The sequence below is a fragment of the Staurois parvus genome, unplaced genomic scaffold (assembly GCF_062004578.1).
Source record: "Staurois parvus isolate SC_StPar_1 unplaced genomic scaffold, SC_StPar_1.0 ptg000053l, whole genome shotgun sequence".
NCBI lineage: Eukaryota > Metazoa > Chordata > Amphibia > Anura > Ranidae > Staurois > Staurois parvus.
The window spans coordinates 1297926-1324284 of record NW_028317849.1 but is presented as its reverse complement, the minus strand read 5'-3'; the positions used below and the strand labels follow the sequence as shown (position 1 = coordinate 1324284).

The window sequence follows — 26359 nt, the reverse complement described above, 5'->3', positions numbered from 1 at the left end:
TATGTAAAAAAGAAAATCTGAAGAGAAGATATAAGGAGGTTATAAAAAGAAATATGTGCAACGCCACAAAAAGTAATAAAACAATCAGCATGTAAAAAAATATGTCATAAAATGTCCAATCAGCGCAATATTGTGCAGACAAAAAGTTCATAATAAAGAAAAAGATGTCCATCCACCACTGTATCCAAATGATGACTGAATCCTCTAAGAAGTCCACATCACACTCTCTAGTGAATTGCAAACTCAGTGGAAATATTTGCTGTAAATAATACAGAACAGTCAGCATAACTGCTTACAGACCACCCACCTGCAATGTACGGTGGATGGGCGGCCCGTAGAAGCACGGCAACGTTCCTGTGCGTCGATAGCCTCTTCCGGGTACAGGGTGTGTGCGCACCTCTGCCCGCCAACTACCGCTGTGATTGTACACAGCGAGAGTTAGTCAGCAGGTCCCAGCCAATGAATCATGGCCAGGACCTGCTGATTGGCTGTATCCAACCACAGCCCAGAGCCCTGTATTAACAGTCAACACAGGGCTCTGTAAAGTAAAAAGTAGCACATAATACACACATTGCTAGGCACACATTTAATCCCTTGATTACCCAAGATGTTAGCCCCTTCCCAGCCATTGTCAATAGTACAGTGACAGCGTGTAGTTATCATGGATCACTGTATTAATGTCACTGGTGAACTCAATAGCAGTTAGTTCCCACCCAGTGTCAATTAGTGTCAGATTGCCCACCGCACTCACAGTCCCATCATAAGTCGCTGATCAGCGCCATTAATAGTATAAAAAAAAAAAAAAAATAGAAATTCCAGTATGTATACCATAGTTTGTGGATGCTATAACTTTCATAAAAAACCAATCAATATACACTTATCGGAATTTTTTTTTTTTTTTTTTTTTTACCAAAACCATGTAGCAGAATACATTTTAGCCAAAATTTATAAAGAAATGTGATTTCTTTTACATTTTTACTGGATGTGTTTTACAGCAGAAAGTATAAAATATTTTTTCAAAATGTCTTTGTATGATAAAAAAATAAAAAAAAAACAGTGGTGATCAAATACCAAAAAAGAAAGATCCATTTGTATGAAAAAAAATGATACAAATTTAATTTGGGTACAGCATTGCATAACCACACAACTAACAGTTAAGGTAGCGCAAAGCCAAAAAGCAAAAAAAAATGGCCTGGTCATGAAGGGGGTAAAACCTTCCATATCTGAAGCTGTTAAATAAAAAAGCCCAGATTATTTTCTCCTTCCCTGTCATCACAGATTCAAACCAAAGATACCACTTCTTTATGCCTCTAGTTAACAACAGGGAAAATGGCAAACAAGCACAGCACTGTATCAAAAAAAGGCTCACCACACGAGCAAATAAAATAGAGCCATACTCTTCCGTATGCATTTCATCTAATAGAATGTCTTCAACCAACCGAAAATGCCTGAATTGGATGAAACTTGTAGGGCGGAGTCTTAGCGCTGACGTCACTTTGCTGCTTCCGGATGCTGAGCAGCAGCTCTGTATGCAACTTTGGTACTTTGCTTTTTAAATATTCGATGTTTTCATATGTACCTGCTTAATCATCAAATACTACACTATGGCTCTATTTTATTTGCTTGTGTGGTGGGCTTCTTTGGATACAATGCTGTGTAGGTTTGCCATTTTCTCTGCTGTTATCTGGAGGCCTAAAGAAGTGATGTCTTTGGTTTAAATCTGTGATGACAGAGAAGGAGCAAACAATCTGGGCTTTATGATTTAAGCTGGCTGTGCTGTATTATTTACAGCAAACATTTCCATTGAGTTTGCAATTCACTAGAGGGTGTGGTGTGGACACTAGAGAATTCAGTCATTGATTGGACACTGTGGTGGATACACATCTTTTTCTTTATGAACTTTTTCTGCAGGATAAGCTGTTGATTGGACATTTGATAAATGGTCATTGTTCGCTTATTCAGCTATTGAGAATGACACTTTTTTACATGCTGATTATTTTTACTTTTTGTGGCGGTGCTCATTTTTATTTTGTTGTTAAGGTTTGTGTATTGACCTGTATGTTTGCTAGCTGCCTTCCCCACAATACAGTTAGACTTAATATATGGAGGTTACAATGCTTGGAAAATGCTACTTTACTATAAAGCTTGCCCATTTCCTCCTGCCCCTCCTCTCCGTCCATACATTCCTATTAACCCATCACTATGATGGGCTGCCTCACCGGCCACTAAAACTGTGCCAGAAGAAGGAAAGGGTTGGCAAGCTTTAACACTATTAGGAAGTGCTGAAGCTATAGCCAATCAAAAAGATATTGCATTCCAGCAAACGGGGGAGTAAAACCTCCAGTTTACACTTATCTTTGCCTTAAATGTTTGCATTCAAAGTGGTCTCCTCATCATTCTCTTATATGCTCGGGAGAACTCAGTTATTTGCTGGTTATACGGTCATATATCCAATCCATCGCCGATCTAAGTGGTATTTGAACAATATATTTTGCCATAACTGCATTGTTCTCCCCACTGCATATTCCACCTCAGGCTTTATCAGTATAGTTTTGTATACAAACTTCTGTAGCTATGTGTATTCTTGTAACACCTGCATTATGATTGTGAACTCTGAATTCTTTTTCAAAATAAAGAATTAAAAAAAAAGTGGTCTCCTTACTTACATCGAAATTCAGTGTTTCAGAAATATACCTACCTCCAACTCCTTTGTTTAATACAGATCCACGCAGTCCATACTGACACTTTGAAATTGGCACATCACTTTCATACTCTCTGAGCAATGGAAGAAAATATTTCCCATTAACTCACACAATAGTGTAATTCATAAGAAAAAAAAAAATATGACACAAAATGGCTCTAGTGTAAATTTGTATATAAAGGTTACTGGTATGTATAGAAGAAAATTACAAGTTCCAGTTTTCTAACAATATGCGCAAGGGTGCAAAATTCCAGTTCTTTATGGCTATGTATAGGCTTACATTTTCCTGCAGTAACACTAAGGGGTCTATTTAGAGAACAGCTGTTGCTAGTGAAAAGGAAACATGGTTGCATTTAACTTGATATTTGTAATAAGGAATCCAATAGTTTAAAGCAGTATTAAACAGCAGACCAAAGAACATATAGCAGCTTACCAACTCATTAATGTAGTGGCTGCATTTCTTTTTTGTTTTTTTGGTTTTTTTTTTAAGACATTTTTCCTCTGTATTTACTTTGAAATCTGACCAGTAACACATATCCTGTATTAGAATGCCTACAAGCTGGATAAAAGGAGCAACAGAGACACCTTTAGACAGTAGCATTGTCAGTCTAGGAGAAGGGTAATGTTAGATGCACTAACAAATTGAAGCCAAACTCCACTTTATAAGCAATTACAGCAACAGTTTTTTTTTTTCTTTTGGGATAACGACTTTACATAGATGAATAAAAGTTGACCACTGCAGTTAACAAGCACCCCGTCATTGTTAAATAGTTTCCCTCAACCTTCTCACTGCTACATCAGTAGAACAGATTGTTCTGTTCAAAAACAGACTTCATGCACAGGGCGTTTGATTTTCTTTCACTACAGTCTAGCATTTAAGTACGTTAAGTGCATGTAAGCGCGTTTACGCACGTCAAGTGTTTTTTGTGCTTGAAAGTGCCTCTCCTGAATGTGCTAGAGATGTTTTTTTTTCTGCATGCAAACATTCCTCTTCTAATTTGACTGTAAACGTGTGCATGGACACATAGGCTAACAGAGATGAGCTTGTAGGCTGGAGAAAAAAAAGAAAGAAAAAAGCCAAATGTCTGTAAATGCGTTTTTTTAAGCCCTGTGTGCATGCGCCCTTAAAAAGAAAACTAATGCAGCCATCACATAGAATTGGTAAGCTGTAATTTAATAAATGTTTGCGTTTGAGTTTAATATCAATTTAACCCACTGCTCTATGCAGTTTTGCTGGATAAATAGCTATGCAAATGTTTGCATAAACAGACCCCTAGGTTTTATTTTTGCAAAAAACCTTTTGGAATTACTATCAGTTTCCTGAGGACAATCTACACCTGCTGAAGGATCAAAAGTTTCAAAAATAAGAGTTGCCCAGTGATTTTTTTTCTGGTATGAACAGGTTTGTTTGTAAGGAAGTCATTTTACAGAACAAGATTTCTCACTGCACTAATACTTACAAGGATGCTGAATTTATCAGCTGCTTTCTCCTCCCCATTCGACTCTGGGTAAAATGATCATAACGCTCAGACTTCTTCCAACTGTAGTAAAATTGGACACACTCACCTACTGACCGTGTGCGCACCTTAGAGAAAATAAAAAGGAGACTTCACATCTTGCCAGAAATGTTACTAGAAAAACAGTGATAGCAATGTCTTGGAGCAGTATTATTTTGGTGGCTGCATTAGCTTTTATTTTTTCTTAGGCATTTTTCTCCCTTTATTTTCACCCGGTGCATGTGCTACTTTTGTAAAATGCACAGCAGCTGGATCACAAGGTACTACTCTACTACGCAATCTGGTGCAAGCAAACTGCATTTGTGACCTGTGTTTGGGGGGTCTTTATGTTAACACTGACGCCGGCTACAGATTGCGTTTTGAGCACGGTGAAAGAAACGTGCAAGAAACGCAGGTTTCCTGCACCACGTTCTGGTGTGAACTGCCCTTACAGTGTCTGCACTCTGGATGGAACAACAACAAAGACACCTATGGACAGTAGCATTGCCAGTCTGGGGAGAGGGTAGTGTTAGATGCACTAGCATATTAAGATGGACTTGACTACTTAAGCCAAAATACTCTAACATAATTCAGGTAGTTGCAGCAACATTCTTCTTTTCCTTTTTGGATAAGGGTTTTACATAAATGAATTAAAGCTGATCATTGTCGGCACTCCTATCAGTGTTAAATGATCAGTCTCAACCCTCTAACTGCCACTTTTGCTGAACAACTAGGTCTGTTAAAGGTAGTTAAAAAAAACCAAACAAACAAAACAACTTACTAGCCAGATCAATGGGTGAAAATATAGAGAAAAAAAAAATGAATGTGCCACTACATCTAAGAATTGGTAAGCTGCGATATAATACACTTATTTTATTTTGGGTTCAATACCACTTTAAATTACGCTTTCACTTAGACACTTCTGTAGCCATACAGTGTGTGCATGCCTTATGTGAATTGACTCTAGCCTCTGGTTTTGCTAACATTTTAAAATATTTTTTACACAATATATTAAAATCATGATATTCCCTCTACTAAAAATACAGTACAGATACCCCAATGCCCAATTTAAAAAAGTAGGTCTTAACTAGTGTCTAAGTAACATGGAGCATTTCTGATGGATTTTTGGGTATTTCATGGAACCTTGCACTAAAAAGCAATGCCTACTTAATTCATCAGGGCCCCCTCCCCAACAAGTCATAGCATTAACCGCTTGCTGACTGACATACGTATATACATTTAGCACTTAAGCATTAATTAATTTCAATGGTCAGAATAAATTATTTATTCTGAACAATTAAATTATTTAATGATCAAACGCTTGATGTGGCTAAATGCATCACACACTTTTAAATGCGTAAGCCATTTTTTTTTGTCAAAATGCTGCTGCTAGGAAGAAGGCTTCTAGGAGAGTTATGTCCAATGTGCATGAGGCCTTAAGATCTTGAGTGTTCAGAATATGCCAGACAGCTGAAAGAGAAGCCGTGAAACCTCTTCCCTTTCCGGTAAAGGAGCAATGACCCCCTGGGACAGAAACCTTTCACAGCTGCAAAGAAAACAGCTCTTTTTGCAGCTCCTAAAATACCATTAAGTAAATAAAATGTGAAAGGGGAAAGTCTGGAAATCATGCTGCAGACTATTGTCTGTCTCCCTGAGTTCAGACTGCAGCAAAGATTGGTAGCTGCCCCCTTAACTCTCCTTGAAACCCCCCTAAGGGTGGGGGCACCCCTTAATTGTGAAAGGGACTACCCAAAGGTTCTTCTTACAGAAATGGGACATTGGCTTCTACAGCAGGGGAATTTAAATCTTCAATAGGAGCCTACTTTTAAGCATTTTATTGTACTAGCATTTAGCATTTTTTCTGCCAGAAAACCGGTCTCAAAAATGCAAAACAGAAACGTTTTTTTTCCTCCTCTAAATGCTGAACTTAAAATATGCCTCTAACCAACCTAATGTGCATGGACACATAAGATAACATTATTTGTTTCTGCAGGCAAAACACTAAACTCCTCTAGGAGCAGCATTTGTTTAAGCCAGTGTGCATGGACCCTTAGAGATGCTGCTCTCAGACTGAGAGCACATGTTCATGTAAATTAGCACATAACAGGATTACAGCATTTGGGTGCTATAAACTTCAAAACACTTAGAATTCCTAACATATAAAAACAAATACCGTAACTTTAAGGTACCCTCCACTGAGACAAGCCTAAATATTGTACATATTTGTAATAATATTTCAAACCTCTCACCTTGTTAGCCTGGATGAGATGAAAGTTTTTCCCATAAATCCGGAATCCTTGCTCAAAACTTCTACATTCATCTTCACTCCAAGCACACAGCTGACCTAATCATATGAAAAAACAAATTTCAGGATTGATTTCTATGCTTTCAACATAGGAACTCTTCATACAAATATTTAGCATACATGAGAAGTCTCAGGCTAGAAAAAAAAAGAAACCTTTATATTATTCTTTTATTTACCTCATCACTAAGATCTTACCTTGTACTACCTTGACATTAAATTGGAGTCTTCGGAGAGCTTCTTCTGTGTGAAATCTACATTTAACCAATTCATAGAGAGCCTGTCAATAAAGAAAGATGTTTCATTAAAACAAATAAGTAATGCCCTTTTGAAATTTTTTGGAAATTCAAATGACTAAATAAAAGCGGTCAAATATGGTACTATATATATAGTATTCCAAGAACGCACAAATATAATGTATAGTGTACCTGCAAACACAAAGGAATTGCTTTAAATTTTGTCCTTTTAATACAAAGCATTTTACAAGCTTCAAACAGCTTTCTTGAAGCATTCAGAGCACTCTTCAACCAAGGTGGCAGACTTTAGAAAGCTTGTAACTTGGCAGTCTGGTAAACGTTTTCCAAAAGCAAAGAACAAACAAGGCTCTTGTGTTTAGGGTGTAAATATTAGTACTCTAAGTTCCCATAGGTAATACTACAAAACAAACAGATTTTTTTTTTTAAAATTATGGAAAAAAATGGAAAGCATTTCAATAAGTGTATAACTATCAAAGAATTGCTGGTGCTTTAGCGTTCAGTCGATCAGCAACTTTGTGGTGTCTTAAGATTTGTGATTGCCACAGTGTAGTCAGGGTGGCTACAAGTGGATCCATGTCATCACTAGCCCCAAAATTCAGCGATCAGCAGACGTGGTCTCAATGAGTTAAAGTATTACTAAAGGCAAATTTTTTTGGTTTTAGATACAGTGGAAATAGGTTAGAACACCTGTTGCGTTTTTTTTTGCTGTGTACCTGTTAAGGAGATTCAACCTCTCTTTTTGTCCTACAGATTCAACATCAAGGAAAATTAAAGAAAATACCAAAGTCTGAGTGGTCATCAAAGCAAGAGCATAGGGGAAATGTTTCAATGGGAAAACTAGTTATGATGATTACCAGGGATTTCCAGCCGAGCTCCAGAGGCCAGATTGTAATTTCCAGATTGTCCATCAGGGAAGAATAGAGGGACACCAAGAGAAGATGACTGTCTAAGTCAGTGTTTCTCAAACTTTTTTAATTCAAGGCACCCTTTAACATTCTGCACAATCTAAATACACCCCATTCTAAAATGTAGAAAACGTGTCTATAGGTTTACGTAATGCAGCAACATCCACACACGTAGTACACCCAACGCTAGAGGTGATTTATTCTTCCAAAGCAAAAATATACCTTTGCACAATAGTACTGACCAGAATTCCAATGTTTCTCCCTCAAGTTCTCTCTCACTCAGCTTATGAGGTCAGGGCACCCTGGTTGAAAGAGGCTGGGTCTAAGTAACCCACGAAGGAGATCCCCCACTGTCTCAGCAATGTCAGGGCCGGTGCTAGCCCCTTGATAAAGACCCAGGTGTACAAACATTAGCGTTACAAACTGGAAGCGATTATCCCCTTTAACGAAATGCCCAACACTGGTGCCTTACACAGACGGATATGTTCAAGTAAGCATTCTTAATGTCTATGGATGCCAATAAGTCACATGTGAAGCCACATGTGTCCAATGCACAGCACCATCACCTCCATATTGTTACCCAGCAGCGTGTGCATACCAACAATCAGACAGTGAACAGGTAGCTCTCTCAAAACAGTCTGCCTCCCACCGAGGTATTCCTATATTGGTTGTTCAATCTTGCTGTCCCCTACAAATCACAACTAGTAGAGGATGCGGGTAAAGGCTTTTTTTTAAAAAAAACTGACCTTTAAGGGACGGCATCCTCTTTTGAAGTCAGAAATGAAGGAAATAGTAAAACAGCTGAAGGCTAATGCTCCCCAACATCAAACAAATATGCACTCCAGAAAACAAACGCACAACAAAGAGATACAGAGGTCCATATAACTGCCTTGAAAGAAATGACAGCAGTACAAGTAAGGTTCTTGACTGAAGCAGTGCAGTCACTCTCTCAAAGTCATGAGTCAGCGATTGTTGGCCCTGGCAAACAGGTAACCTCTAGAATGGGACATTTCTTGCAGAAAGCGGACACAAACTGAGGGCGTAGGGACATTTGGAATGGTTGGACCTACTGATCAGTCACAGATGCATGATCTGGTCAACAAGTGGCTGCAGACTTTAAGGGAATCTCAAACAAACAGAGGAGGGTGTTGTGATGGATTAGCATCTTCAATCTCTGCCACTTGACCTGCAGCAATGGGTGTACCATGCTGACCCAAAACTCTACGACCAAGACACTATGGGGTTGATTTACTAAAACTGCAGAGTGCAAAATCTGGTACAGCTGTGCAAGGTAGCCAATCAGCTTCTAGCTTCAGCTTGCACCAGATTTTGCACTCTCCAGTTTTCATCTGAACCCCTATAGGTCATCTACATTCATGGAGATACAAGGTCCTACATAATAGTGTCTTCATCAATTACCATTATCTGTATAACTGTCAAACATGAGGTTGGACTGGTAAACAGACTGTTGACCCTCAGACGATATTGTTATTGATATGCCAGATGATGGTGATTTGTGTGCTGTAGGAATATGATGATGGGTCTGGTTACATAGCCCTAAATAAGAAAGTCACCAGTGCACAGTAGCAAAGTCCTGAAGCTGAGCAGCTCTCTGAGGGAATCAGAATTTTGTGCATTAAAGGTCATGCTTGGGAAAAACACTAAGGAAACAACCTCTAGCCCTGCCCTCCCTAATTTGGATGTTGCACTCTGGATTTTTGGCACGGCTCAGATGCAAGAGCTCAGGCAAAAGGGAAGATAATAGTTGTGAATGAGGTAATCCAGAAGCTGGGTGCAGATGAGAGATGGCCTTATTTTGTAGTAATTTCACCAATCTGTACTACTGATCAAGATTGAAAGTTGAAGTAAAAAAAATATTGTACTTGTAGTCTCACCTGTCTGTTAACTGCTCTAGCATTGCAATTCTGCAGCCCCTGCCAATAACTGAGGTTCCACTTGAATGGATAGCAGTTGATTTGGTAAACCCACTGGTGAAATATGCTCAAGGTTACAATTTCATATCAGTGATCCTCGACTATACCACACAGTACCCTAAAGCTATACTTCAGTAGAACACCTCATCCAAAACGGATGCCAGGGAACTCCTCCCTATGTTAACTAGAACAGGTTTTCTCATAGAAATTTTCATCGCTCAGACTATGCTGTTGATTTTGAAAGTTACTGCAGATGTGTGCAAGCTGTTTCAGGCTTAACAGCTGCATACATCTACCTTGCACAGATGGATGGCCTAGTCAAATGCTTTAATAAAACCCTAAAAACTATGCTTAAAGAGCTACTAAACCCAGGACCCTGCATTCACTATATCTGGTCTCCTACAGTACACAGAACATGGAAGTACAATTGTTTTAGTAAATATAAACTGCTAAATACCTTTTCTCATCAGCAGCTAGAGCAGTCTTGTGACTTCTATCAGTGTCCAGTTGAGCACTGGTTAAAGCTTGTAGGAGGAGTTTTCATTCTCCTCTCACTGCCCTATAAGATTGCATAACCCCTGACCCTCTGTCTGGGTAGTGCCGATTGGCCCTGTGCTGATCACATACACTCCCCCAAGAAGAAGAAAAAACTCTCTAGCAGTACACACCAAACTGAGAACATGCAGTATCCACCAGGCTGTGTTCTATCAGGAGATGAAATGGGGAATGTGGAAGAAAAGGAGGATCAGAGAAGACCGGATCAAGCATCATTTTCCAAAATGCAGAGGATTAACCCCTTGGGTTCCACAGTGAGTATAACAAGCATGGGCAGACAAGGGCACACTCTCATTGTGCATTACCATGGTACACCACGTATTTAATGTGTAGACAAATAGATGTATACTCACAAACCAAAGGAAATTAAAAGCAAATAATGTAGTACACAAAGACAGTCAATAATGCTGTGCCCTTATCCCTATCAAGGGCACAGCATTGACTGTCTTTGCGGACTACATTATTTGCTTTTAATTTCCTTTGGTTTGTGAGTATACATCTATTTGTCTACACATTAAATACGTGGTGTACCACGATGCATGATGAGAGTGCGCCCTTGTCTGCTTTTGTTCACCAGTGTCCAGATTCCCTGATCTTTGACGGGCAGCATCTCTTCGTTTGGCATTCAGAATTGTCTTTTGTCTGCATGAGGATTTGAGCGCTGGTTTCATTTGTTTGTCTTTGGAGTATAACAAGCATGCTTTACTGCATATACAGACCAATTTTTAGTGTTGGGGGTTTAGTAACCCCTTTCAGTGTGTGGTGCAAAAAGATGGGAAAGACTGGGACCGCACTCTTATTTGTGAGGTACTTCAAGCCTACACAGGGTATTCAACCTTTTGAGCTGGTACATGGACAGAGAACCCGGAGGCTGCTTGACCTGGTGAAGGAATAATGAGAATGTGAGCCCACCCCTTAGAGTGTTCTAGAATATGTCTCTCAGATTCAAGAGTGGATTGCACATGTGATGCCACTGGTCAGGGAGCATGTTCAGGAACCACAACAATGAGTTTACAACAGATCAGCTAAAATAAGACTCTCAGGTCGGGAATCAGGTGGTCCCAATCACAGAGAGCAAGTTTCAGGCCAGGTGGCAAGGTCCATCTGAGATTGTGGCTAAAGTACAGTATGTGTATTAAGAGTCATCATACAGGCAAAAAGAAACCTTATAAGGTCTACCACATTAAATTTGTTCAAAGATTGGAAAAACGCAGAACACCGTTGACATTACCACACAAACAGCTTTTGAAAGCAGATGTTTCCGTGGAGAAGTTTAGAAGTGGGGCATCTCGAGTCTGTATAAATTGTCACCACTTCAAGCAAACTTCCATAAAAAATGGCCTAGAAAAGGGACATGGGTGAGGAGGACTGGACTCTTTGAATACTTAAAGGCATTATGAATGTCTCCCTTGTAGAGGCAGGCTATAAGGTCCTCTCTCTTTGGCATTTAGTCCCATACCGATTGTCGAGAATGTACCCTGGCTCCTCATTGCTTTGTTTTCAGGTGTGTGGGCAAGTGGGAACAATGTTCCACGTTTGGTGGAAATTCCCTAAAGTTAGAAGGTGCTTGATACAAGTTCATTCCCTGATCTTCACAGTGTCATAAAAAACCCCAGAACTGTGCTGCCTAATGAACCCATAAGCTGGAGTCTCCAGATCTACACATACCCCAATCCATTTTATGATCCTGGTAGACAAAATTGCAATTCCAACTGCCTGGAAAACTCTCATGGATCATGATCATTGAGAAAATGGTCAGCATCCTACAGGATACCTCTACCAGGTTTGAAAGAGTCTGGAACCCATGGATAAGTTACCTACAGACTACATCTTAATGACAAATCCTCTCTCTTTGCTGGGATGGATGGGCCTGTCACGTGGGTGGATTATGTCTCTCTTTGCTTTCCTTCTTTTACTCCCTTTTCCTCTCTTCTACTCTTCTTTCCTCAGTTCGCACTTTGATGGATTGATGTCATAATATGACTTAAAAGGCAAAACTGTAGTACCCTATTCTTCTTGTGCCTGATACAAAGTGGAGCTGATCTCAGTCTCTGGTTCATTTGGACTGCTCCCGCAGAGTCAACATTTGAATCCCTTTGTTCCTGTTTTTGATTTTTTTCTAGTACTTCCCTTTTGAGGGTGGATTGGGATATTTGGATGTGCTACACATATTTTAAATGTTGTTAATGTATACTACTTTCATTTCATCTCTGTGTCTCACCTGTGTTGCAAGCTCTATTTGGCATGGCCATCAAGGGCCTCTGGCTGCATAAATTAACCATTTGCATGTTAATTTTCAATAAAAACATTGAAATAAAAAAAAACACAGGAAATGGGCAACTGCCTTGGCAAGTGCAAGACTGGAGCCACAGGTTGGTGTAGACAGTTCAAATAGCCAGTACTTTGTTCAAAGCCCATATATAAGAAGCAAATTAATTTTTGCAGAGGAACAAGGAGATGTTTTCTTCTGAACAGGCCTCATAAATATTGTTAAGCATAAGATAATACCTGAGCCTAGTTTTAAGATTAAGTCATGCCTTACCGCATCCCAGAGGCTCAGAGGAAGGCTATCTTGGATGAGCTGAAGAAAATGGCACTGGGAATAATTTAGGAACCTCAGAGTGAGTGACAAACCAGACTGTAAAGTCCCAAAACCCAATGAACTTCTGCTATGCTTATGGGAACCTCAATGGAGGTGCCAAAATTTGATGCCTACCCCACGCCCTGGGTATATGAGCTCAGTGAAAGACCTGGACCAGCCTGACACATCACCACTTTGGACCTTATAAATGGTTGTTGGATGATACCCTGATTGCCCAGCAACAAACAACTTTCTCACACTAGACGGGCACTTCCAGTAACAAAAAAAAAAAAAAAAAAAAAGAAGAAGAAGTGGCATTGGACATTCAGACCAATCCCTCCATATTCCAACAGGCGATGGATCGGACATTTTGCCCCCATCAGGAATACACTTCAATCTGGATGACATTGTCATTTTCAACAGGGACTGGGAATCCCGTATGTCCAAAGTCCAGGCAGTGTTAGACTCCATGAGAATTCTATCAACCACCAAAAGTGTGCTGCTGGCATGCAGGAAGCAAGTTACCATGGATACATAATGGGAAGAGGGATGGTGAAGCCCCAACTCAAAAAGATAGAACATATACAGTCCTGGTACCTCCCCATTAACCAAAAAGCAGATTTGTGCATTTCTTCATGGTTGAGTGGAATGCAGATGCTTGAAAGGCCTGCCTAGCACTCGCGTTGGGGCTGTGCCAACATCTATCCTACTAAATCCTGGTAGTGCCTGATTTCTCAAAAGACTTTTTGTGTGACAAGCCCTGGACCTTTTAAAGATGCAACAGGGGTTAACACAGGAGGGCTAATAAAATGTGTCCATACACATCTGCTCCCTCGTCAAGATTTAATTGACAGCAACAGGAGCCAATGGCTCTCGCTGCCTCTTGAGGGACAGATCCGGAAACCGCTGCTCTTCTGCATATCGCTGGATTGAGATCAGGCTCAGGTAGGTATAAAGAGGGGATCCTAGACACAGAAGAGTTTTTACCTTAACCCCTTCGCGCCGGCGCCACTCGGCCCTTTAAGGGGATTTTGATGCCAGGAGGCGGAGTTTAGGGTCATGTGACCGGCGTGATTGGCTGTCATGGCGCTCACATGATTGGAAAGGTCCCAATCGCAAGAAGAGATCGTGACCTTTCCGTGGGACACCGAGACGTGCTGGAAGCGCGCTCTCAGCGCGTTTGTTTACAAATGGTAAGCAAATATACGGCCGCTCTGCGTCAAGGCCCAGACGCCGAGAGGCCGCATATTTGTATACGCTCGGCGTGAAGGAGTTAATGCAGAGAATGCATTAACGTAAAAAACTTTGAAACCATTTTATGCACATACAGGTCACACAACAACAGTGTAACTAATTTCTGGGGTACCTTTAGAGATTTGATCGGTAGCTCTTACCTGCTCATTATCTCTGACAATCTCTGCATCTTCATTATACGCTTCACCAGTCCCAAACTGATACTTTGCTGCACTCATTAGGTAGTTCTCAACGTCTCTTTCCGGGAGAACACTAGGATCCCAAAGCAGCTGGTCTTTATCCTGAGAATCTGTAAAGATCGCAGTACTATAACCATGCTCTAGGCACTTGCCCACTGGGGCATTTTTGAAACATTTTTTCCACATACATGTTAAAATCATAATTTTTTCGCTAGAAAATTTCTTAGAACCCCCCAAACATTGTAAAGTTTCCGAAAGCAGAGGGCCTGGAGAATAACATTGTGGCTGTTGCAATTTCTTGTCACACAATTTCGCAGTCAGTTATCAAATGCAAATTTTCAGGAAAAAATACACTATAAAAATATACACAAATGAATTTTAATGCACAGAAACGCAATAGAATACGCAAATGTTTTGGTAAGATATGAAATATGTTGTGTCGAGTAAAAAAAGATACCAAATATTTCAAGATATACAGCTGTGCACGTCTGTGAAATAGTAACAAAATATGGTACCTAAAATTGTCCATAGGCGAAGCTTTAAAAGCCTGTATAGGTTGTCAGTTTGGAGTTAAAACGCAAGTTATGGTGCTATAATTATTGCTCTTACACTGACGTTCATGGCAATACCTCTCGTGTGGCACAATCACATTTATTTGCATGCTGGACCTACATAAATGTTTGCATTTGCGTACAAGTACGGGGGTAAAGAGGGGCATTAGTGCTATTAATATTATCATTTTTATTTATATATTTCTTTTGCAAGTTAAAACTTTTTTTTAACCCCAAGTTTGTTTATATATTTTTTTTTTTTTTTACACTTTTTTTAATTTATGTATTTTTTTTTCATTTAACTTACTGAAATATTATTACAAGGAGTGAACAAGCCCCTTGTGATTGTTTTGGGCAGTGTCAGGTGCTCTAATGGAGCCATCATCCTGATATCTCCCCTGCCCTTTAAAGCATCTGATCAAACACAGATCAGTTTGATCAGATGCTTCTCTGGCTGTACCAGCCAGGAAACCACAGCTCTGGAACCAGAAAAAATCCTTATTGCTTCATTCATGCAAAAGGAAATCATGAATGGATGCACAGCCTTCTGCTTACAGTGGTCCCAAGTTACCCCCTTCATCACAGAGGAGTTCAGGAACAAATGTTCCTCCATTCCTTTGTGCATGGCCAATGCTTACACTCCCTTTCAAGTGCTGTAAAACTGATTGGGCGACTTCAAAGCTGCTTGGATCACTTTTACTGGAAAGCCGAATGCTGGCTGAAAAAAATTACACCAGGTTACACCAGTTTGTGTTTGCATATATATGAAAAAAAGTACCACGTGCAGTATTTTTTTTCCAGCACAGCGCAGTTACTGCATGCACTGACATTTCAATAAAGTTAATTTGAAAAAAAATGTGAACAGTATGATGTGCTGGTGTGGATGCATCAGCACTGCCTCCACCGCAACACACACCATCCTGTATGTTGCGATACAGCGGCTACTGTGAATGTACCCTAAAACATTATATTATTTAAATTGCACACATTTTTTTCAAGAGGTGGTCTAAATTCTGGAATTTGTCCTAGTAGATTATTAACTGTATCATAAACCTTAGCAATAAACAAGCAACATCTCACCTTTTCCACCAGTCGGGGTGTATCTCAGATATGGAAGTTGAGGCTCAGATCCAAACAATATTTCCTGCAAGAAAAAAATTCCATTGAGACAAAGTACTTACTATCAAATGCATTTATAATCATTTGCCAGTATAAAGTAGAATTTTACAAATCATGTTGCCCTATGCTGGTGTTTACCCTTTTGCTGATGGTCCAATTTTGCATTCACATTATAAAGTGCATATTGACTTGAACATTTGCTAAAGACCACCCCTAAGAGAAGATATACTCCTGAAAAATTGTTCTAATGGAATCCTTGGGAGACCCTGAATTGTTCCACACTCCATAGGTACTGGAATGGATTATAGATATGGAAAATCTTATTTTCTTGCATGACCAAAAACATTTGTTTATTAACCACCTCCTGCCTGGTCTATTTTAAAAAAACTGGCCGATCAGGAGCACTGTCATTCCGGGAGGAAGTCATATGATATCCTCTCACTCGTGTGCCTCAGGGGGCACGTATCAGAGTGACCGGTGGCCCTTGTTCCATGTAATGACTGTGACCAATCACATGTCAGCTGTCAACGGTTTTTATTCATAGCCATTATGTGTACTATTGTGATCTCTGTGATTGGTTACAATGATCACATGGTACAGAGGCCAATCACAGCTGGCATGTACTATGTGATCGCTGTTGCCAATCACAGTTATCACAATAGTACACGATGGTGTATGAATGGACGCCATGCATAAAAACAATTGCTTATATACAGTGATCATTACTGTAATAAAGTTCAAAAAAATTAAAAAAAAAATTTTCTCCATTTACATACCGTCGCCAGAGCCGAGACCCTCCCCCCAATCTACCTCCTTGCAGGGCAGATTAATAACAGCAGGAGCCATTGGCTCCTGCTACTGTCAATCAAATCCTGTGATGTGGGAGTGGGGGGCAGGGCTGATCTGCGCTGTGTCTATAGACTTGGATAACGCAACTTGAGATCGAGCCTGTATGAGGGACCTCATAGGAAGCAGCTTACCAAAAAGAGGCAGAGCCAGCAGCACTGGCAGTTAACCCCAGAAGAAGAGGATTGGGGCTGCTCTATGCAAAACCACTGTACAGAACAGGTAAGTATGACATGTTTATTTGAAGGAAAAAAAAAAAAGGTTTACAATCATTTCAATCTGCGGCTCCCCCTCCTGCTGCCACCACTGAGCATATCTAGTAACTACTATCCTGGACACATACTAGGCTTGACAAAAAGAGGTTGGCCTCCAGAACACATTATCTAGAATCCCCAGCTGTGCCCTTGTCATCTACAAGAATATAAGCTCCAGCTTCTCTCATTACCGACCCGGGCTGACTCGAAGTCAAGAGTCATTGCTGAATTTCCAATACTTCTGAGTTCCACAGCATATCTATTTATTAATAGTCATTGTGTCTGTGCTATATGTTTTGTTTCTATATATTTTTATTGGGACATTCCTAGTCTTCTCATATATGGCAGCAAGACTTTGCTTTTATCAGTATTCTATGTTACACATTTTTCTGCAGCCCAACACAAGTATTAATAAACAGTATTTTAATTATACACAGTATTTCACTGTTGGGATGTCTGAAAGCAGTACAACTGAATGATGGGCAACTATCAAACGCTTACAGGCCCAAGAAAAACAGAAAACTGAGGACAGCCTGCAGCTCAAGGAGCCACCTGCAAGACCTATGCCTAAACCTGGAATTAAATGAGGCTACACCTCCAATTGGTAGAACAGAAGACCGGGTGATTGAACACCACAAAACCGGCACCTGATGCTCATGTCAGAAAGAGCGATACTCACATAACCAGCGAAGTGAGTCTTGACAGGGAGGGGAACAAACCAATCTTAAAAAGACTTACCAAGAACTGGTTACCTGAACCAAAGATCAGAACAAAACCTGAATGACTCAACAGGATTCATCTTGGAAGCTCAACCCAAAAGCACCTGCAGCTGGGGGAAGTAGATTTAAGGCCAGTACACACGATAAGAAAATCATGTGAAAAATTTTATACGAGGAACAATCGGTTTACTATCTGTTAGTATAGTGCTTTCGACAGTTGATTCCGACTGTTCGGACACAAAATACCTAAGGCGCAAGCTAGAACATTTTTTATCATATAGGAGTGCGATTTTCATTCAACGTGTACAGTAATCATATGGAAATGCTCAAATAGAAAAAACTGTGCATGATCAGGAGCAAAGAACGAGACTACATTTTTTCTTCTATGCAAGTATGTAGCTAGGGTTGGCTATGTCAGTCCAGAATCTTTCTTTCAACTCGTTTTTATTAATATTTTTCAAGTCAATAACAGGAATAAAAAAAAAAAAAAAAAGTAGTCGGCTGTAACAGTAGCCATAGGAACATCACACATTGCCCGAATTATACAGAGTACATTCAACATTTACAGAACGTTATCTGATGCATAAACCAGAACATAGCAGTGCACACTTCATTATTCAAGCCGGCACATGTGATACATATGGGACAAAAAATTGTATCCATTGCAAATACAGTTGAATAGAATACAACAATGAAACAAAAAAGAAAAACAATAAAAAAACAGGAAAAAAGAATGAAAGAAAGGAAAAAATCTAAAGAAAAGTAGAGAGATTCAACATATCCAACAGAGTTCAACAAAACTCCAACATCCTTGCCCTACGGTCTCCAACTCTTATAGATCAGAGATTTTGAATAAAGTGTTCCAATGTTGCCATTTAACTTCACATACCCGTATAGTGTGATTTGAAAGTGCATAGGCTCTCTCATACAGATAATGGGAGTGTACTCTAGAAATCACCTTCAGAAGAGGAAGGGATGTAGAAGATTTCCATGCTTTAGCAATAGTTAGCCAAGCAGCCATGAGAATGTGGGTAATAATTGTTCGAAATTGAACAGAAAATAAATTCAGTGTAATATTTAGCAATGCTAGATGAGGATTTGGATTTGTCTGTACTCCTGACACCCGAGAGATTAAAGCAAAAACATCACTCCAAAATTCCCATATGTTTGCACATTCCCACAAAACGTGCAGCAAGTGTCCAACCTCACCAAAATCCCTCCAACAGAAAGGTGATGCATCAGGGTAGATTTTTGCAATTTTATATGGGGTGAGATAGCTGCGGTACAGAATCTTAAGAGCGCTATCCCAGTGGTTTGTACACTTTGAAAGGCTGATATTGCAAGACCAAGCTGCTTGCTACTATTCCTGAGTAAAGGTTCTCCCAGCTCCCTTTCCCACTTGCATGCTATCACAGAATTGTCAGAATCATACTGCAAAAATCTATAAAACCATGAAATGCCCTTTTTTAGCCCAACAGGGTTCGATAACGAATGCCAGATCTTAGCATCCACCTCTACATCCGATTTATAATTGGTGCCCCTGCAGGCCCCAATCTGAAGAAATAGGTATATATTACCCCTCACTTGAGAAGCATGGATGTCGGTAAACTTGAAATAGCCCGCATCTCTTAGGGATTTTACATTAAGATTGGGAATAAGGTGTTCGTAGGTTGTCAACGGTATGTCTAGCCTAACCTTTGGGGCAGACGGAGTAGATTTAAATAATCCTATTACCCATGCACTCAGTGATACAGAGACAGAAGGAAGGTAGGTATGAATTAATTTCGAGAAGATAATTTTCACAATTAGTAGAGCCTGAAGATCACCGGCTGGAACCGTACACTTTTCTCTATTTGCACCCATAACTTATCTGATGGGGTCAACCAGTACTGGAGTTGATCTAGTAGTGCAGCATGATAGTAGGAATGTGTAATCGGGAGACCTACACCCCCCCTAGATTTTTGCTTAATGAGAGTCGAAAACGGGACTCTGGGCACATTTTCTCAATACAATATCTAGTTTACTAAAGTAAGAAAGAGGAATGAGTATCGGGATCGTTCTAAAATAATATAGAAGTTTAGGCAGGATCAACATCTTAAAAGCCGCAATTCTGCCCAACCACGAAAGCTCACGTTTGCCAATAGATCTGTGAAGATCACTTTGTATAGTTCCTCATAATTAGCCCTGAACATACTAGAAGAAGGAGAAGACACCCGGATACCCAGATATTCCAGACGTGCTGTGGACCAACTATACAAAAACTTATTTTTAAGGCAGTGTAACATCGCTTTTGGTATATTTATAGGGAGTGCACAGGATTTAGTAACATTGAGTTTGTAGTAGGAAATGTCGCCAAACATTTGGAATGTAGAGGAGACTGCTGTTAAGGAAGTCAATGGATCCGTTATGCTAAGTATCATGTCATCTGTGAAGAGGCCAATTTTGTGAGAAACGTTTGCAGTGCGTATACCCGAGATCAAGGGATTCGCTCTAATTTAAGTCGCTAAGGGTTCCATCATTAGAGAAAAAAATAATAGGGGAAAGGGGACATCCCTGTCTGGTTCCATTTGTGATAAGAAAGGGGTCTGACAAAGCATTGGATGTAAAAACTTGTGTGGAGGGCACCGTATATAATGCCGAAATGGCTGATTTGATACAGCCATGAATACCAAAATTGCAAAGAGTGGAGTCGAGATACTGTCAATGAACTCTATCGAATGCCTTTTCAGCATCCAGTGCCAGGAAAACAGTTTGCGATTTACGCAATTCAGTAATCCGCAATAGATGAAGTACTCTGCGCGTGCCATCCACTGCTTGCCTACCTTTAACAAACCCTACTTGATCTGAATAGATAAGAAAAGGAGTTACAGTTAATCTGCTAGCTAAAATTTTAGCATAAATCTTAAGATCCGTATTAAGTAAGGATATTGGACGGAAATTTTGGGGGCAGTCTGGGGATTTCCCCGGTTTAGGCAAGGAGACAATAATTGCTTTAAGCATCTGAGGAAAAAGTAGTATTTTGTACCGCTTGCAAGAACACCTTAATATGGGGTAATAATATTTCCTGAAATTCTTTATAGTATTCTGCAGCAAACCCATCTGCCCCTGCCGACTTCCCCTTCGGCAGTGCTTTAAATGCGGCTACAATCTCAGTATCTGATATGGGTTGATTTAGAAAATCCAAGTTAGCCTGTTCCAATTGAGGTAGGGAGATATTCGCAAAAAAAATTATTGATAAGGTCAGGGGTAGGTTGAGGTGTATGTGAGTCATCTTTCAAATTACATAATTGAGTATAGTAGGTCGGAAAGGCTGCTGCGATTCTATTGGGATGAAAAACTTTTTCCTTAGCTGAGGGTCTAACATCGAGGGAATTTTAGTCTTAGTCTGTTTAACATCTTTCCTGCTTTATTACCCTGGGTATAATAGTTAGTTTTGGCCCTTCTAAAGAAATTATTCGTGTTGTAGTAAGAGTTATTTAAGGGCCAATCTATTAGTCTGTAATTGCTGTAGCACTGTAGGAGAGAGACCTCATTTCCGTTGAGATTCCAAGCTAGCGATCTTGGACCTTTTGTCTATGTATTTTCTCCCTAGAGGCAATCTGTAATAACACGCCCCGACAGAAGGCCTTACGTGCACACCAAATATTGAAGACATCCGCATCTGAGGAGGTATTAATATCAAAATACTCCCGCAAAGAATTAGAAATGTATGTGCGAGTAGTAGGGTTAGTGAACATAGAGGTGTCATTACGCCACAGGAATACCGGTGCAAATCGTAATGACTCCTCAATACTAATAGAGATAGGTGAATGATCTGACCATGTCATGGAATGGATTATTACTTTAGTAACATGTTGCAGAAGATGAATATCGGTTAAAAAATAATCAATCCTAGAATAAGACCCATGCGGAGCTGAGTAATATGTGAAATCTTTCTCAGAGATTTGATTCCTGTATAGTTGGCGCCATAGAGTGCCTTACTCCACGGGCCTGGCCTGAGACATCCAAAAATTTGTGGATAACAGCATTAAAATTACCACTGTAGAGTAAAAAACCCATCTGGATTTTCATAACTTTCTTCTTCAGGGAGTTAAAAAAGGAAATTTGGTTGACATTAGGGGCATATAAGTTCACTATCGTGTAGAGAACATTATTCAATGCACACACCATTATTATGTATCGTCCCTTCTGGTCACACTCCAGGGAATGGAGTGAAAATGTTACAGAGCTTTTAATGGCTATTAGAACCCCACAACATTTTTTCACAGGGGCATTAGCCGTAAATACCTCTGGGTACGCGTGGTGGGAGCATCGTGGTGGTTTGTTAGTGGAAAAATGCATCTCTTCCACACAAACAACCCATGCAATTTCTGTGCCTCTTTCCACATCATACTACGTTTGTAAGGGCTATTGAGACCGTGCGCATTCATAGATACAATATTCAGCACCATACTAAAATATAGAACATAGATAATGCATGCTCGCCATCAAGTGGTTTAAGAGAAAAAACAGTTACGGCCCGTTATAGCTAACCTGCTTGAAGCCATTCACTTCACTCAGCTCTTTTTGAGGTGGATACATAGGAAAACCTGAAATCAAAATCATTGCACTGCTCCGTAGTGATTCCTGAAGTAAAAGCAGTTGCCAATACTCTGTTTTGTTTTCTTTTTTTTAAGCTTTTCCAACAAACAGTATAAACAAATAATGGCAAGTGAACCAAATCACTTTGACGTATTGGGGGGGAATAACCGGGAACCGCGAGCAATGGCGCTCGGCTTTTTTACATGGTACTGAGCCAGGGAGATGCCCTCTCAAGGCACTATCAAAGCTTGGAAGTACATAAGGCTAACCAGCTACTCTGTCCCATTCGGAAGCGACTTTCTTAGGGGAAGATTTGGCAGCCGGTGACTCTCTCGCAGGTACAATCCCCCACTTCGCCAGTCGGAAACCCTCCTCCTCCGAACTGACAGTCCGTAAACGATTGTCCCGTGTTATCAGCAATTTCGTGGGGAAACCCCATTGATATTTTATATTATTGTTGCAGAGTAACTTCATAAAAGAGATTAACTTTTTACGAGCAATGATGGTAAATTGCGAGAGATCCATTGTATGGCATCGGTAGTGGGTTGTGTGTTCTAGCGAAATCATCAATTCCTCCTTTATATGGTAGAAGTGGATTCTAGCGATGATGTCCCTAGGAACATGATCGGGAAGATAGGAAGGCTTCGGCAGCCTATGCGCTCTATCCACTATCACATCTCTCTCAGATGCATGTGGTAACAAGGTACTGATCATCTGTTGGATATACCGTCTAAGATCTGCAGCAGGGACAGTTTCGCTCACCCCCCTAAATTTGATATTGTTCCTGCGTGAGCGGTCCTCCAGATCCACCACTTTTAGTTTCAGCGCTTTCAATTCCTCTTCCTATGAACATCCGCTAACTCGTTGTGGGCAGACACAAACTTGCCCATTTTAGTTTTCGCGATTGACACGTTCCCCCAGACTCTCAACCTCTGCGTTAACTTGAGACACAAAACAACATTTCTTTACGTAATGAGCTTTTAAGGGTAACAAGCATATCTTTCAATACTGACGCGGTCAAAGGCAGAGTGTCAGCAGGATAATCTTTCAAATGTGCAACAAACTCCTTTGCAGCAATATGAGAAGAAGTCATAGGTTGCTCACCTGCAGGCTGGTGGTGGTCAGAACAGCGCTGCTGAGTTTTATGAGGGCTGCTGGGAGGTGTAGTCCCCTCTGTCTGTGCAGGGCTGGTCTGCTGGGAGCTGGAGCGAGGGCTCTCCACTGCTGCACGGAGGGAGAGACACTAGGGCTGGCGCCATCTTGGTGGGAGGGGCCACACTAAAAAACTCTTAGTTTGCGGAGCCCCTCTTTGATCTTCCGCATCACCAATCGTTCATCTGATTTACTCAGTGTGTGCTAGGCATTAAGCTGGCCATAGATGGATATAAATTCAAACTAAAATTCTTAGGAAAAGTCTTACGAAAATTTGCAAGAAAAGTATCAGAACATTCGTTAGTCATTCGAAAGATTTTGTTTGCTTTTTTTTGTGTATTTTCTGTAAATTTTTGCAGTTTGAAGAATTTCATTCAAGTTGTGTCCAAAATCAATGACACACATGACATCATAATGCAGTTGCAGTAAGGCAGGCATTATGAATCGAGCAAAGGAAAAGTATCATTGAAAGTAAAAATTTGGATTCTTTTTTGTTTAGGTGTTGGTGGTGCTGAATTCTCAAAACAGAATATACTGTACGCTTTTGGTTCAGGAACATGGGGGCATCCTGCTAACTGACTGCAGATAGCAGATAAAGCTAAAGCTTTTTCCCAACCTTTACAGCTAGAAAGGGTTGCAACATACAGGCAAATCCAGATATATAACATAAAGGCAAATTTATTTCACTGGAAGGGTTAGGGCTCTACGGGATGAATCTTCTGGCCTACAGGATTAAATCTTACAAAGAAGCTGATAAACCTATCAGTATGTTCTTAGAAGAATTTGGGAGACCTGGTGGAAACTAATCCCAAGGCTTTGATGGGTGCTGGGTCAGTAGCAGAAGTGGTTTTCCTTAACAAGGCCATCAATTCATTAAGAAGCTAAATTTTGGTAAGACGTTCCTTACAGGTTTGTTTTTAACATTTGATTTTGGAAGAAGTGGACTTTGCAGAATGAAAACCATATACACTGTTTGAAATTCATTAAAAGAAAAAAAAAAATGACATACTGCTCCTTCAAATATTCTCGTCACTGCGGTCGAAAGCAACCATCGATTTGACCCACTAATTACAAAAAAACTTTTTTTTCCCAAAAATTTTCATTCAAATTTCGACTCATTTATGGCCACCTTAACAGTCTGAGTCAGACAAAAAGAAAAGAAGCTCCCCAGGCTTTTTTTTGCGCCCCAAGGAGAAACAAGGTTCTGTGCTTGGAAGGCTGACAGGTTACCTTTCACCTGCCACCTTTCATGGGCGAGGACTACCAAGAACAATCCCTGAAGGTAAAAATAGGTAGAATAACCTCAAAGAAATCCAAATGATGGTTTCTGAGAATGCAAAAAAAAAAAAAAAAAAGTTTAATAAAGCTTTTATTCTAATGGTGCACTGAAATGAAAATTCTGGTGCCGAAACTGAAAATTAAGGATGCACTTGGCTGATAACCGAAATGGACAGTTTTTAAAAATGTATTTTTTCAAACACTTTTTTTGGAAAAAAATACACTTTAATGATTAAAAAAACGCAAAAAAAACAAAAAGAAAAAACCAAACCACAATATATACCCCAATCAAACACAAGAAAACAATGGATTCCTTCCCTCACCCAGCAGTCTGGAAGTGATTAAACAAAGTGAGACCTTATCACCTAAACCTAATTACAGCAAATAATAGTTGATGCCAGGAAACCTGTAACAGAAAATAAAGTTTCTTAACGCAATATATGTTGGAATTCACCCCCTGAACATAGTTCCACTATGCACAGTATGCAAAGGGGACCCCAGAAACAGTCCCTCTAGTCCTAATTGCATGGAAAGAGTAGCTAGTATAATTCACTGCCAGCCAGGTACCCAGTGAAGTGATATAACTCTCTTGGGGAAAAGGTTCCTTGTAACCCTAAGCGGGGGGGTCTCCTTAAGGTCTATAGTCAGTAAGAAGGTAGCTGGCCCTCAGACCCCTCCAGGAGCCCACATCACGGTAGTTTCCGTGAAAGCCTACAGGAATGGCTATTTAACTAAGCACATCAAGGCCTATCTTCACTCAAGTCCCACGATAACTGTCCAGTGGCAATCCACCAACACCATAGACATTGATGGACCCTGAAACATCTCCCTAAGAGGGGGAAATGACATGCGACCAAAGCCACCGTATTGCCCCTTTGTGAAATAGGAGAGAAGACAAGATGTACTTCCCCTGCACCATTTTGCTCTGGCGTGAAAACATGCTCCTTCCATACCAAGCACCCCTATGGTGAAAGGCAGAAGGAGACAGAGGTCTCCTAGGTGGGCCCCCTACCACCTCCAGTTACTATGATCACAAGGGCAAAAGCCAACCTTCTCAGATGGGCAACATGGTAGAGAAATCTCCACATGCTGAAGAACTGGAGAAAAAGTACAGTACATCAAAAGCACAGACACAAATTATTACTTAGATTTTTTTTTTAGGATCCCTCCTTTCCTGAAGTCCACAAAAAAATGAGGCCTCGAGTTACCAGAAGATGCACAGAGGAGGCAAGAGGAGGGGCAAAAAAAGGAAAAGAAAAAAGAGGCACTCTAATTTATCATCTGGAGAATTATCAACTGAGTAGGAGGTCCAGGGTTACATTTTGCTCCTACAAATAGGCTGAACCTCTTCAATCCATTCAAAGATCTGAATAGGTTTATCAGATTGCTAACCATCAAAAGATTTTATCAAGATAAATCCAATTCCAAAAACTATGCCAGTACCCTCTACAAAGGAAGAGATTGTGATGGACCATGTGTGGAAAGATGATCTGATTGGCTTGGAAATTCTGGAGGCCCTGTACTTTGGGAGTAGTAATTCAATTGAGGAGATTGATCCAGATTTGATAAGGGATAATGTCATAGTCCATACTCACCTCAAACCTGTTTAAATGTTTTCAATCCATACCAAGCAAAAGCGGCAGTACATAGAGACCTTCTATAGAATGGTGTACAACAAATTCATTAATCTGTGTT

General features: G+C 40.2%; 1 protein-coding gene across 1 annotated transcript in view; it reads right to left on the bottom strand.

The window, feature by feature from the left end:
* LOC149470062 (mesoderm induction early response protein 2-like) overlaps positions 1-26359 on the bottom strand; it is a 90663-nt gene that overhangs the window by 6294 nt on the left and 58010 nt on the right. Inside the window, exons 6-11 of the mRNA XM_089667663.1 lie at positions 15796-15859; positions 14126-14274; positions 6698-6779; positions 6447-6541; positions 4162-4286; positions 2699-2775 (exon numbers count right to left, since the gene is read on the bottom strand). Of these exons, the coding sequence (XP_089523789.1) occupies positions 2699-2775; positions 4162-4286; positions 6447-6541; positions 6698-6779; positions 14126-14274; positions 15796-15859 (592 nt within the window). The remainder of the gene's footprint in view (positions 1-2698; positions 2776-4161; positions 4287-6446; positions 6542-6697; positions 6780-14125; positions 14275-15795; positions 15860-26359) is intronic.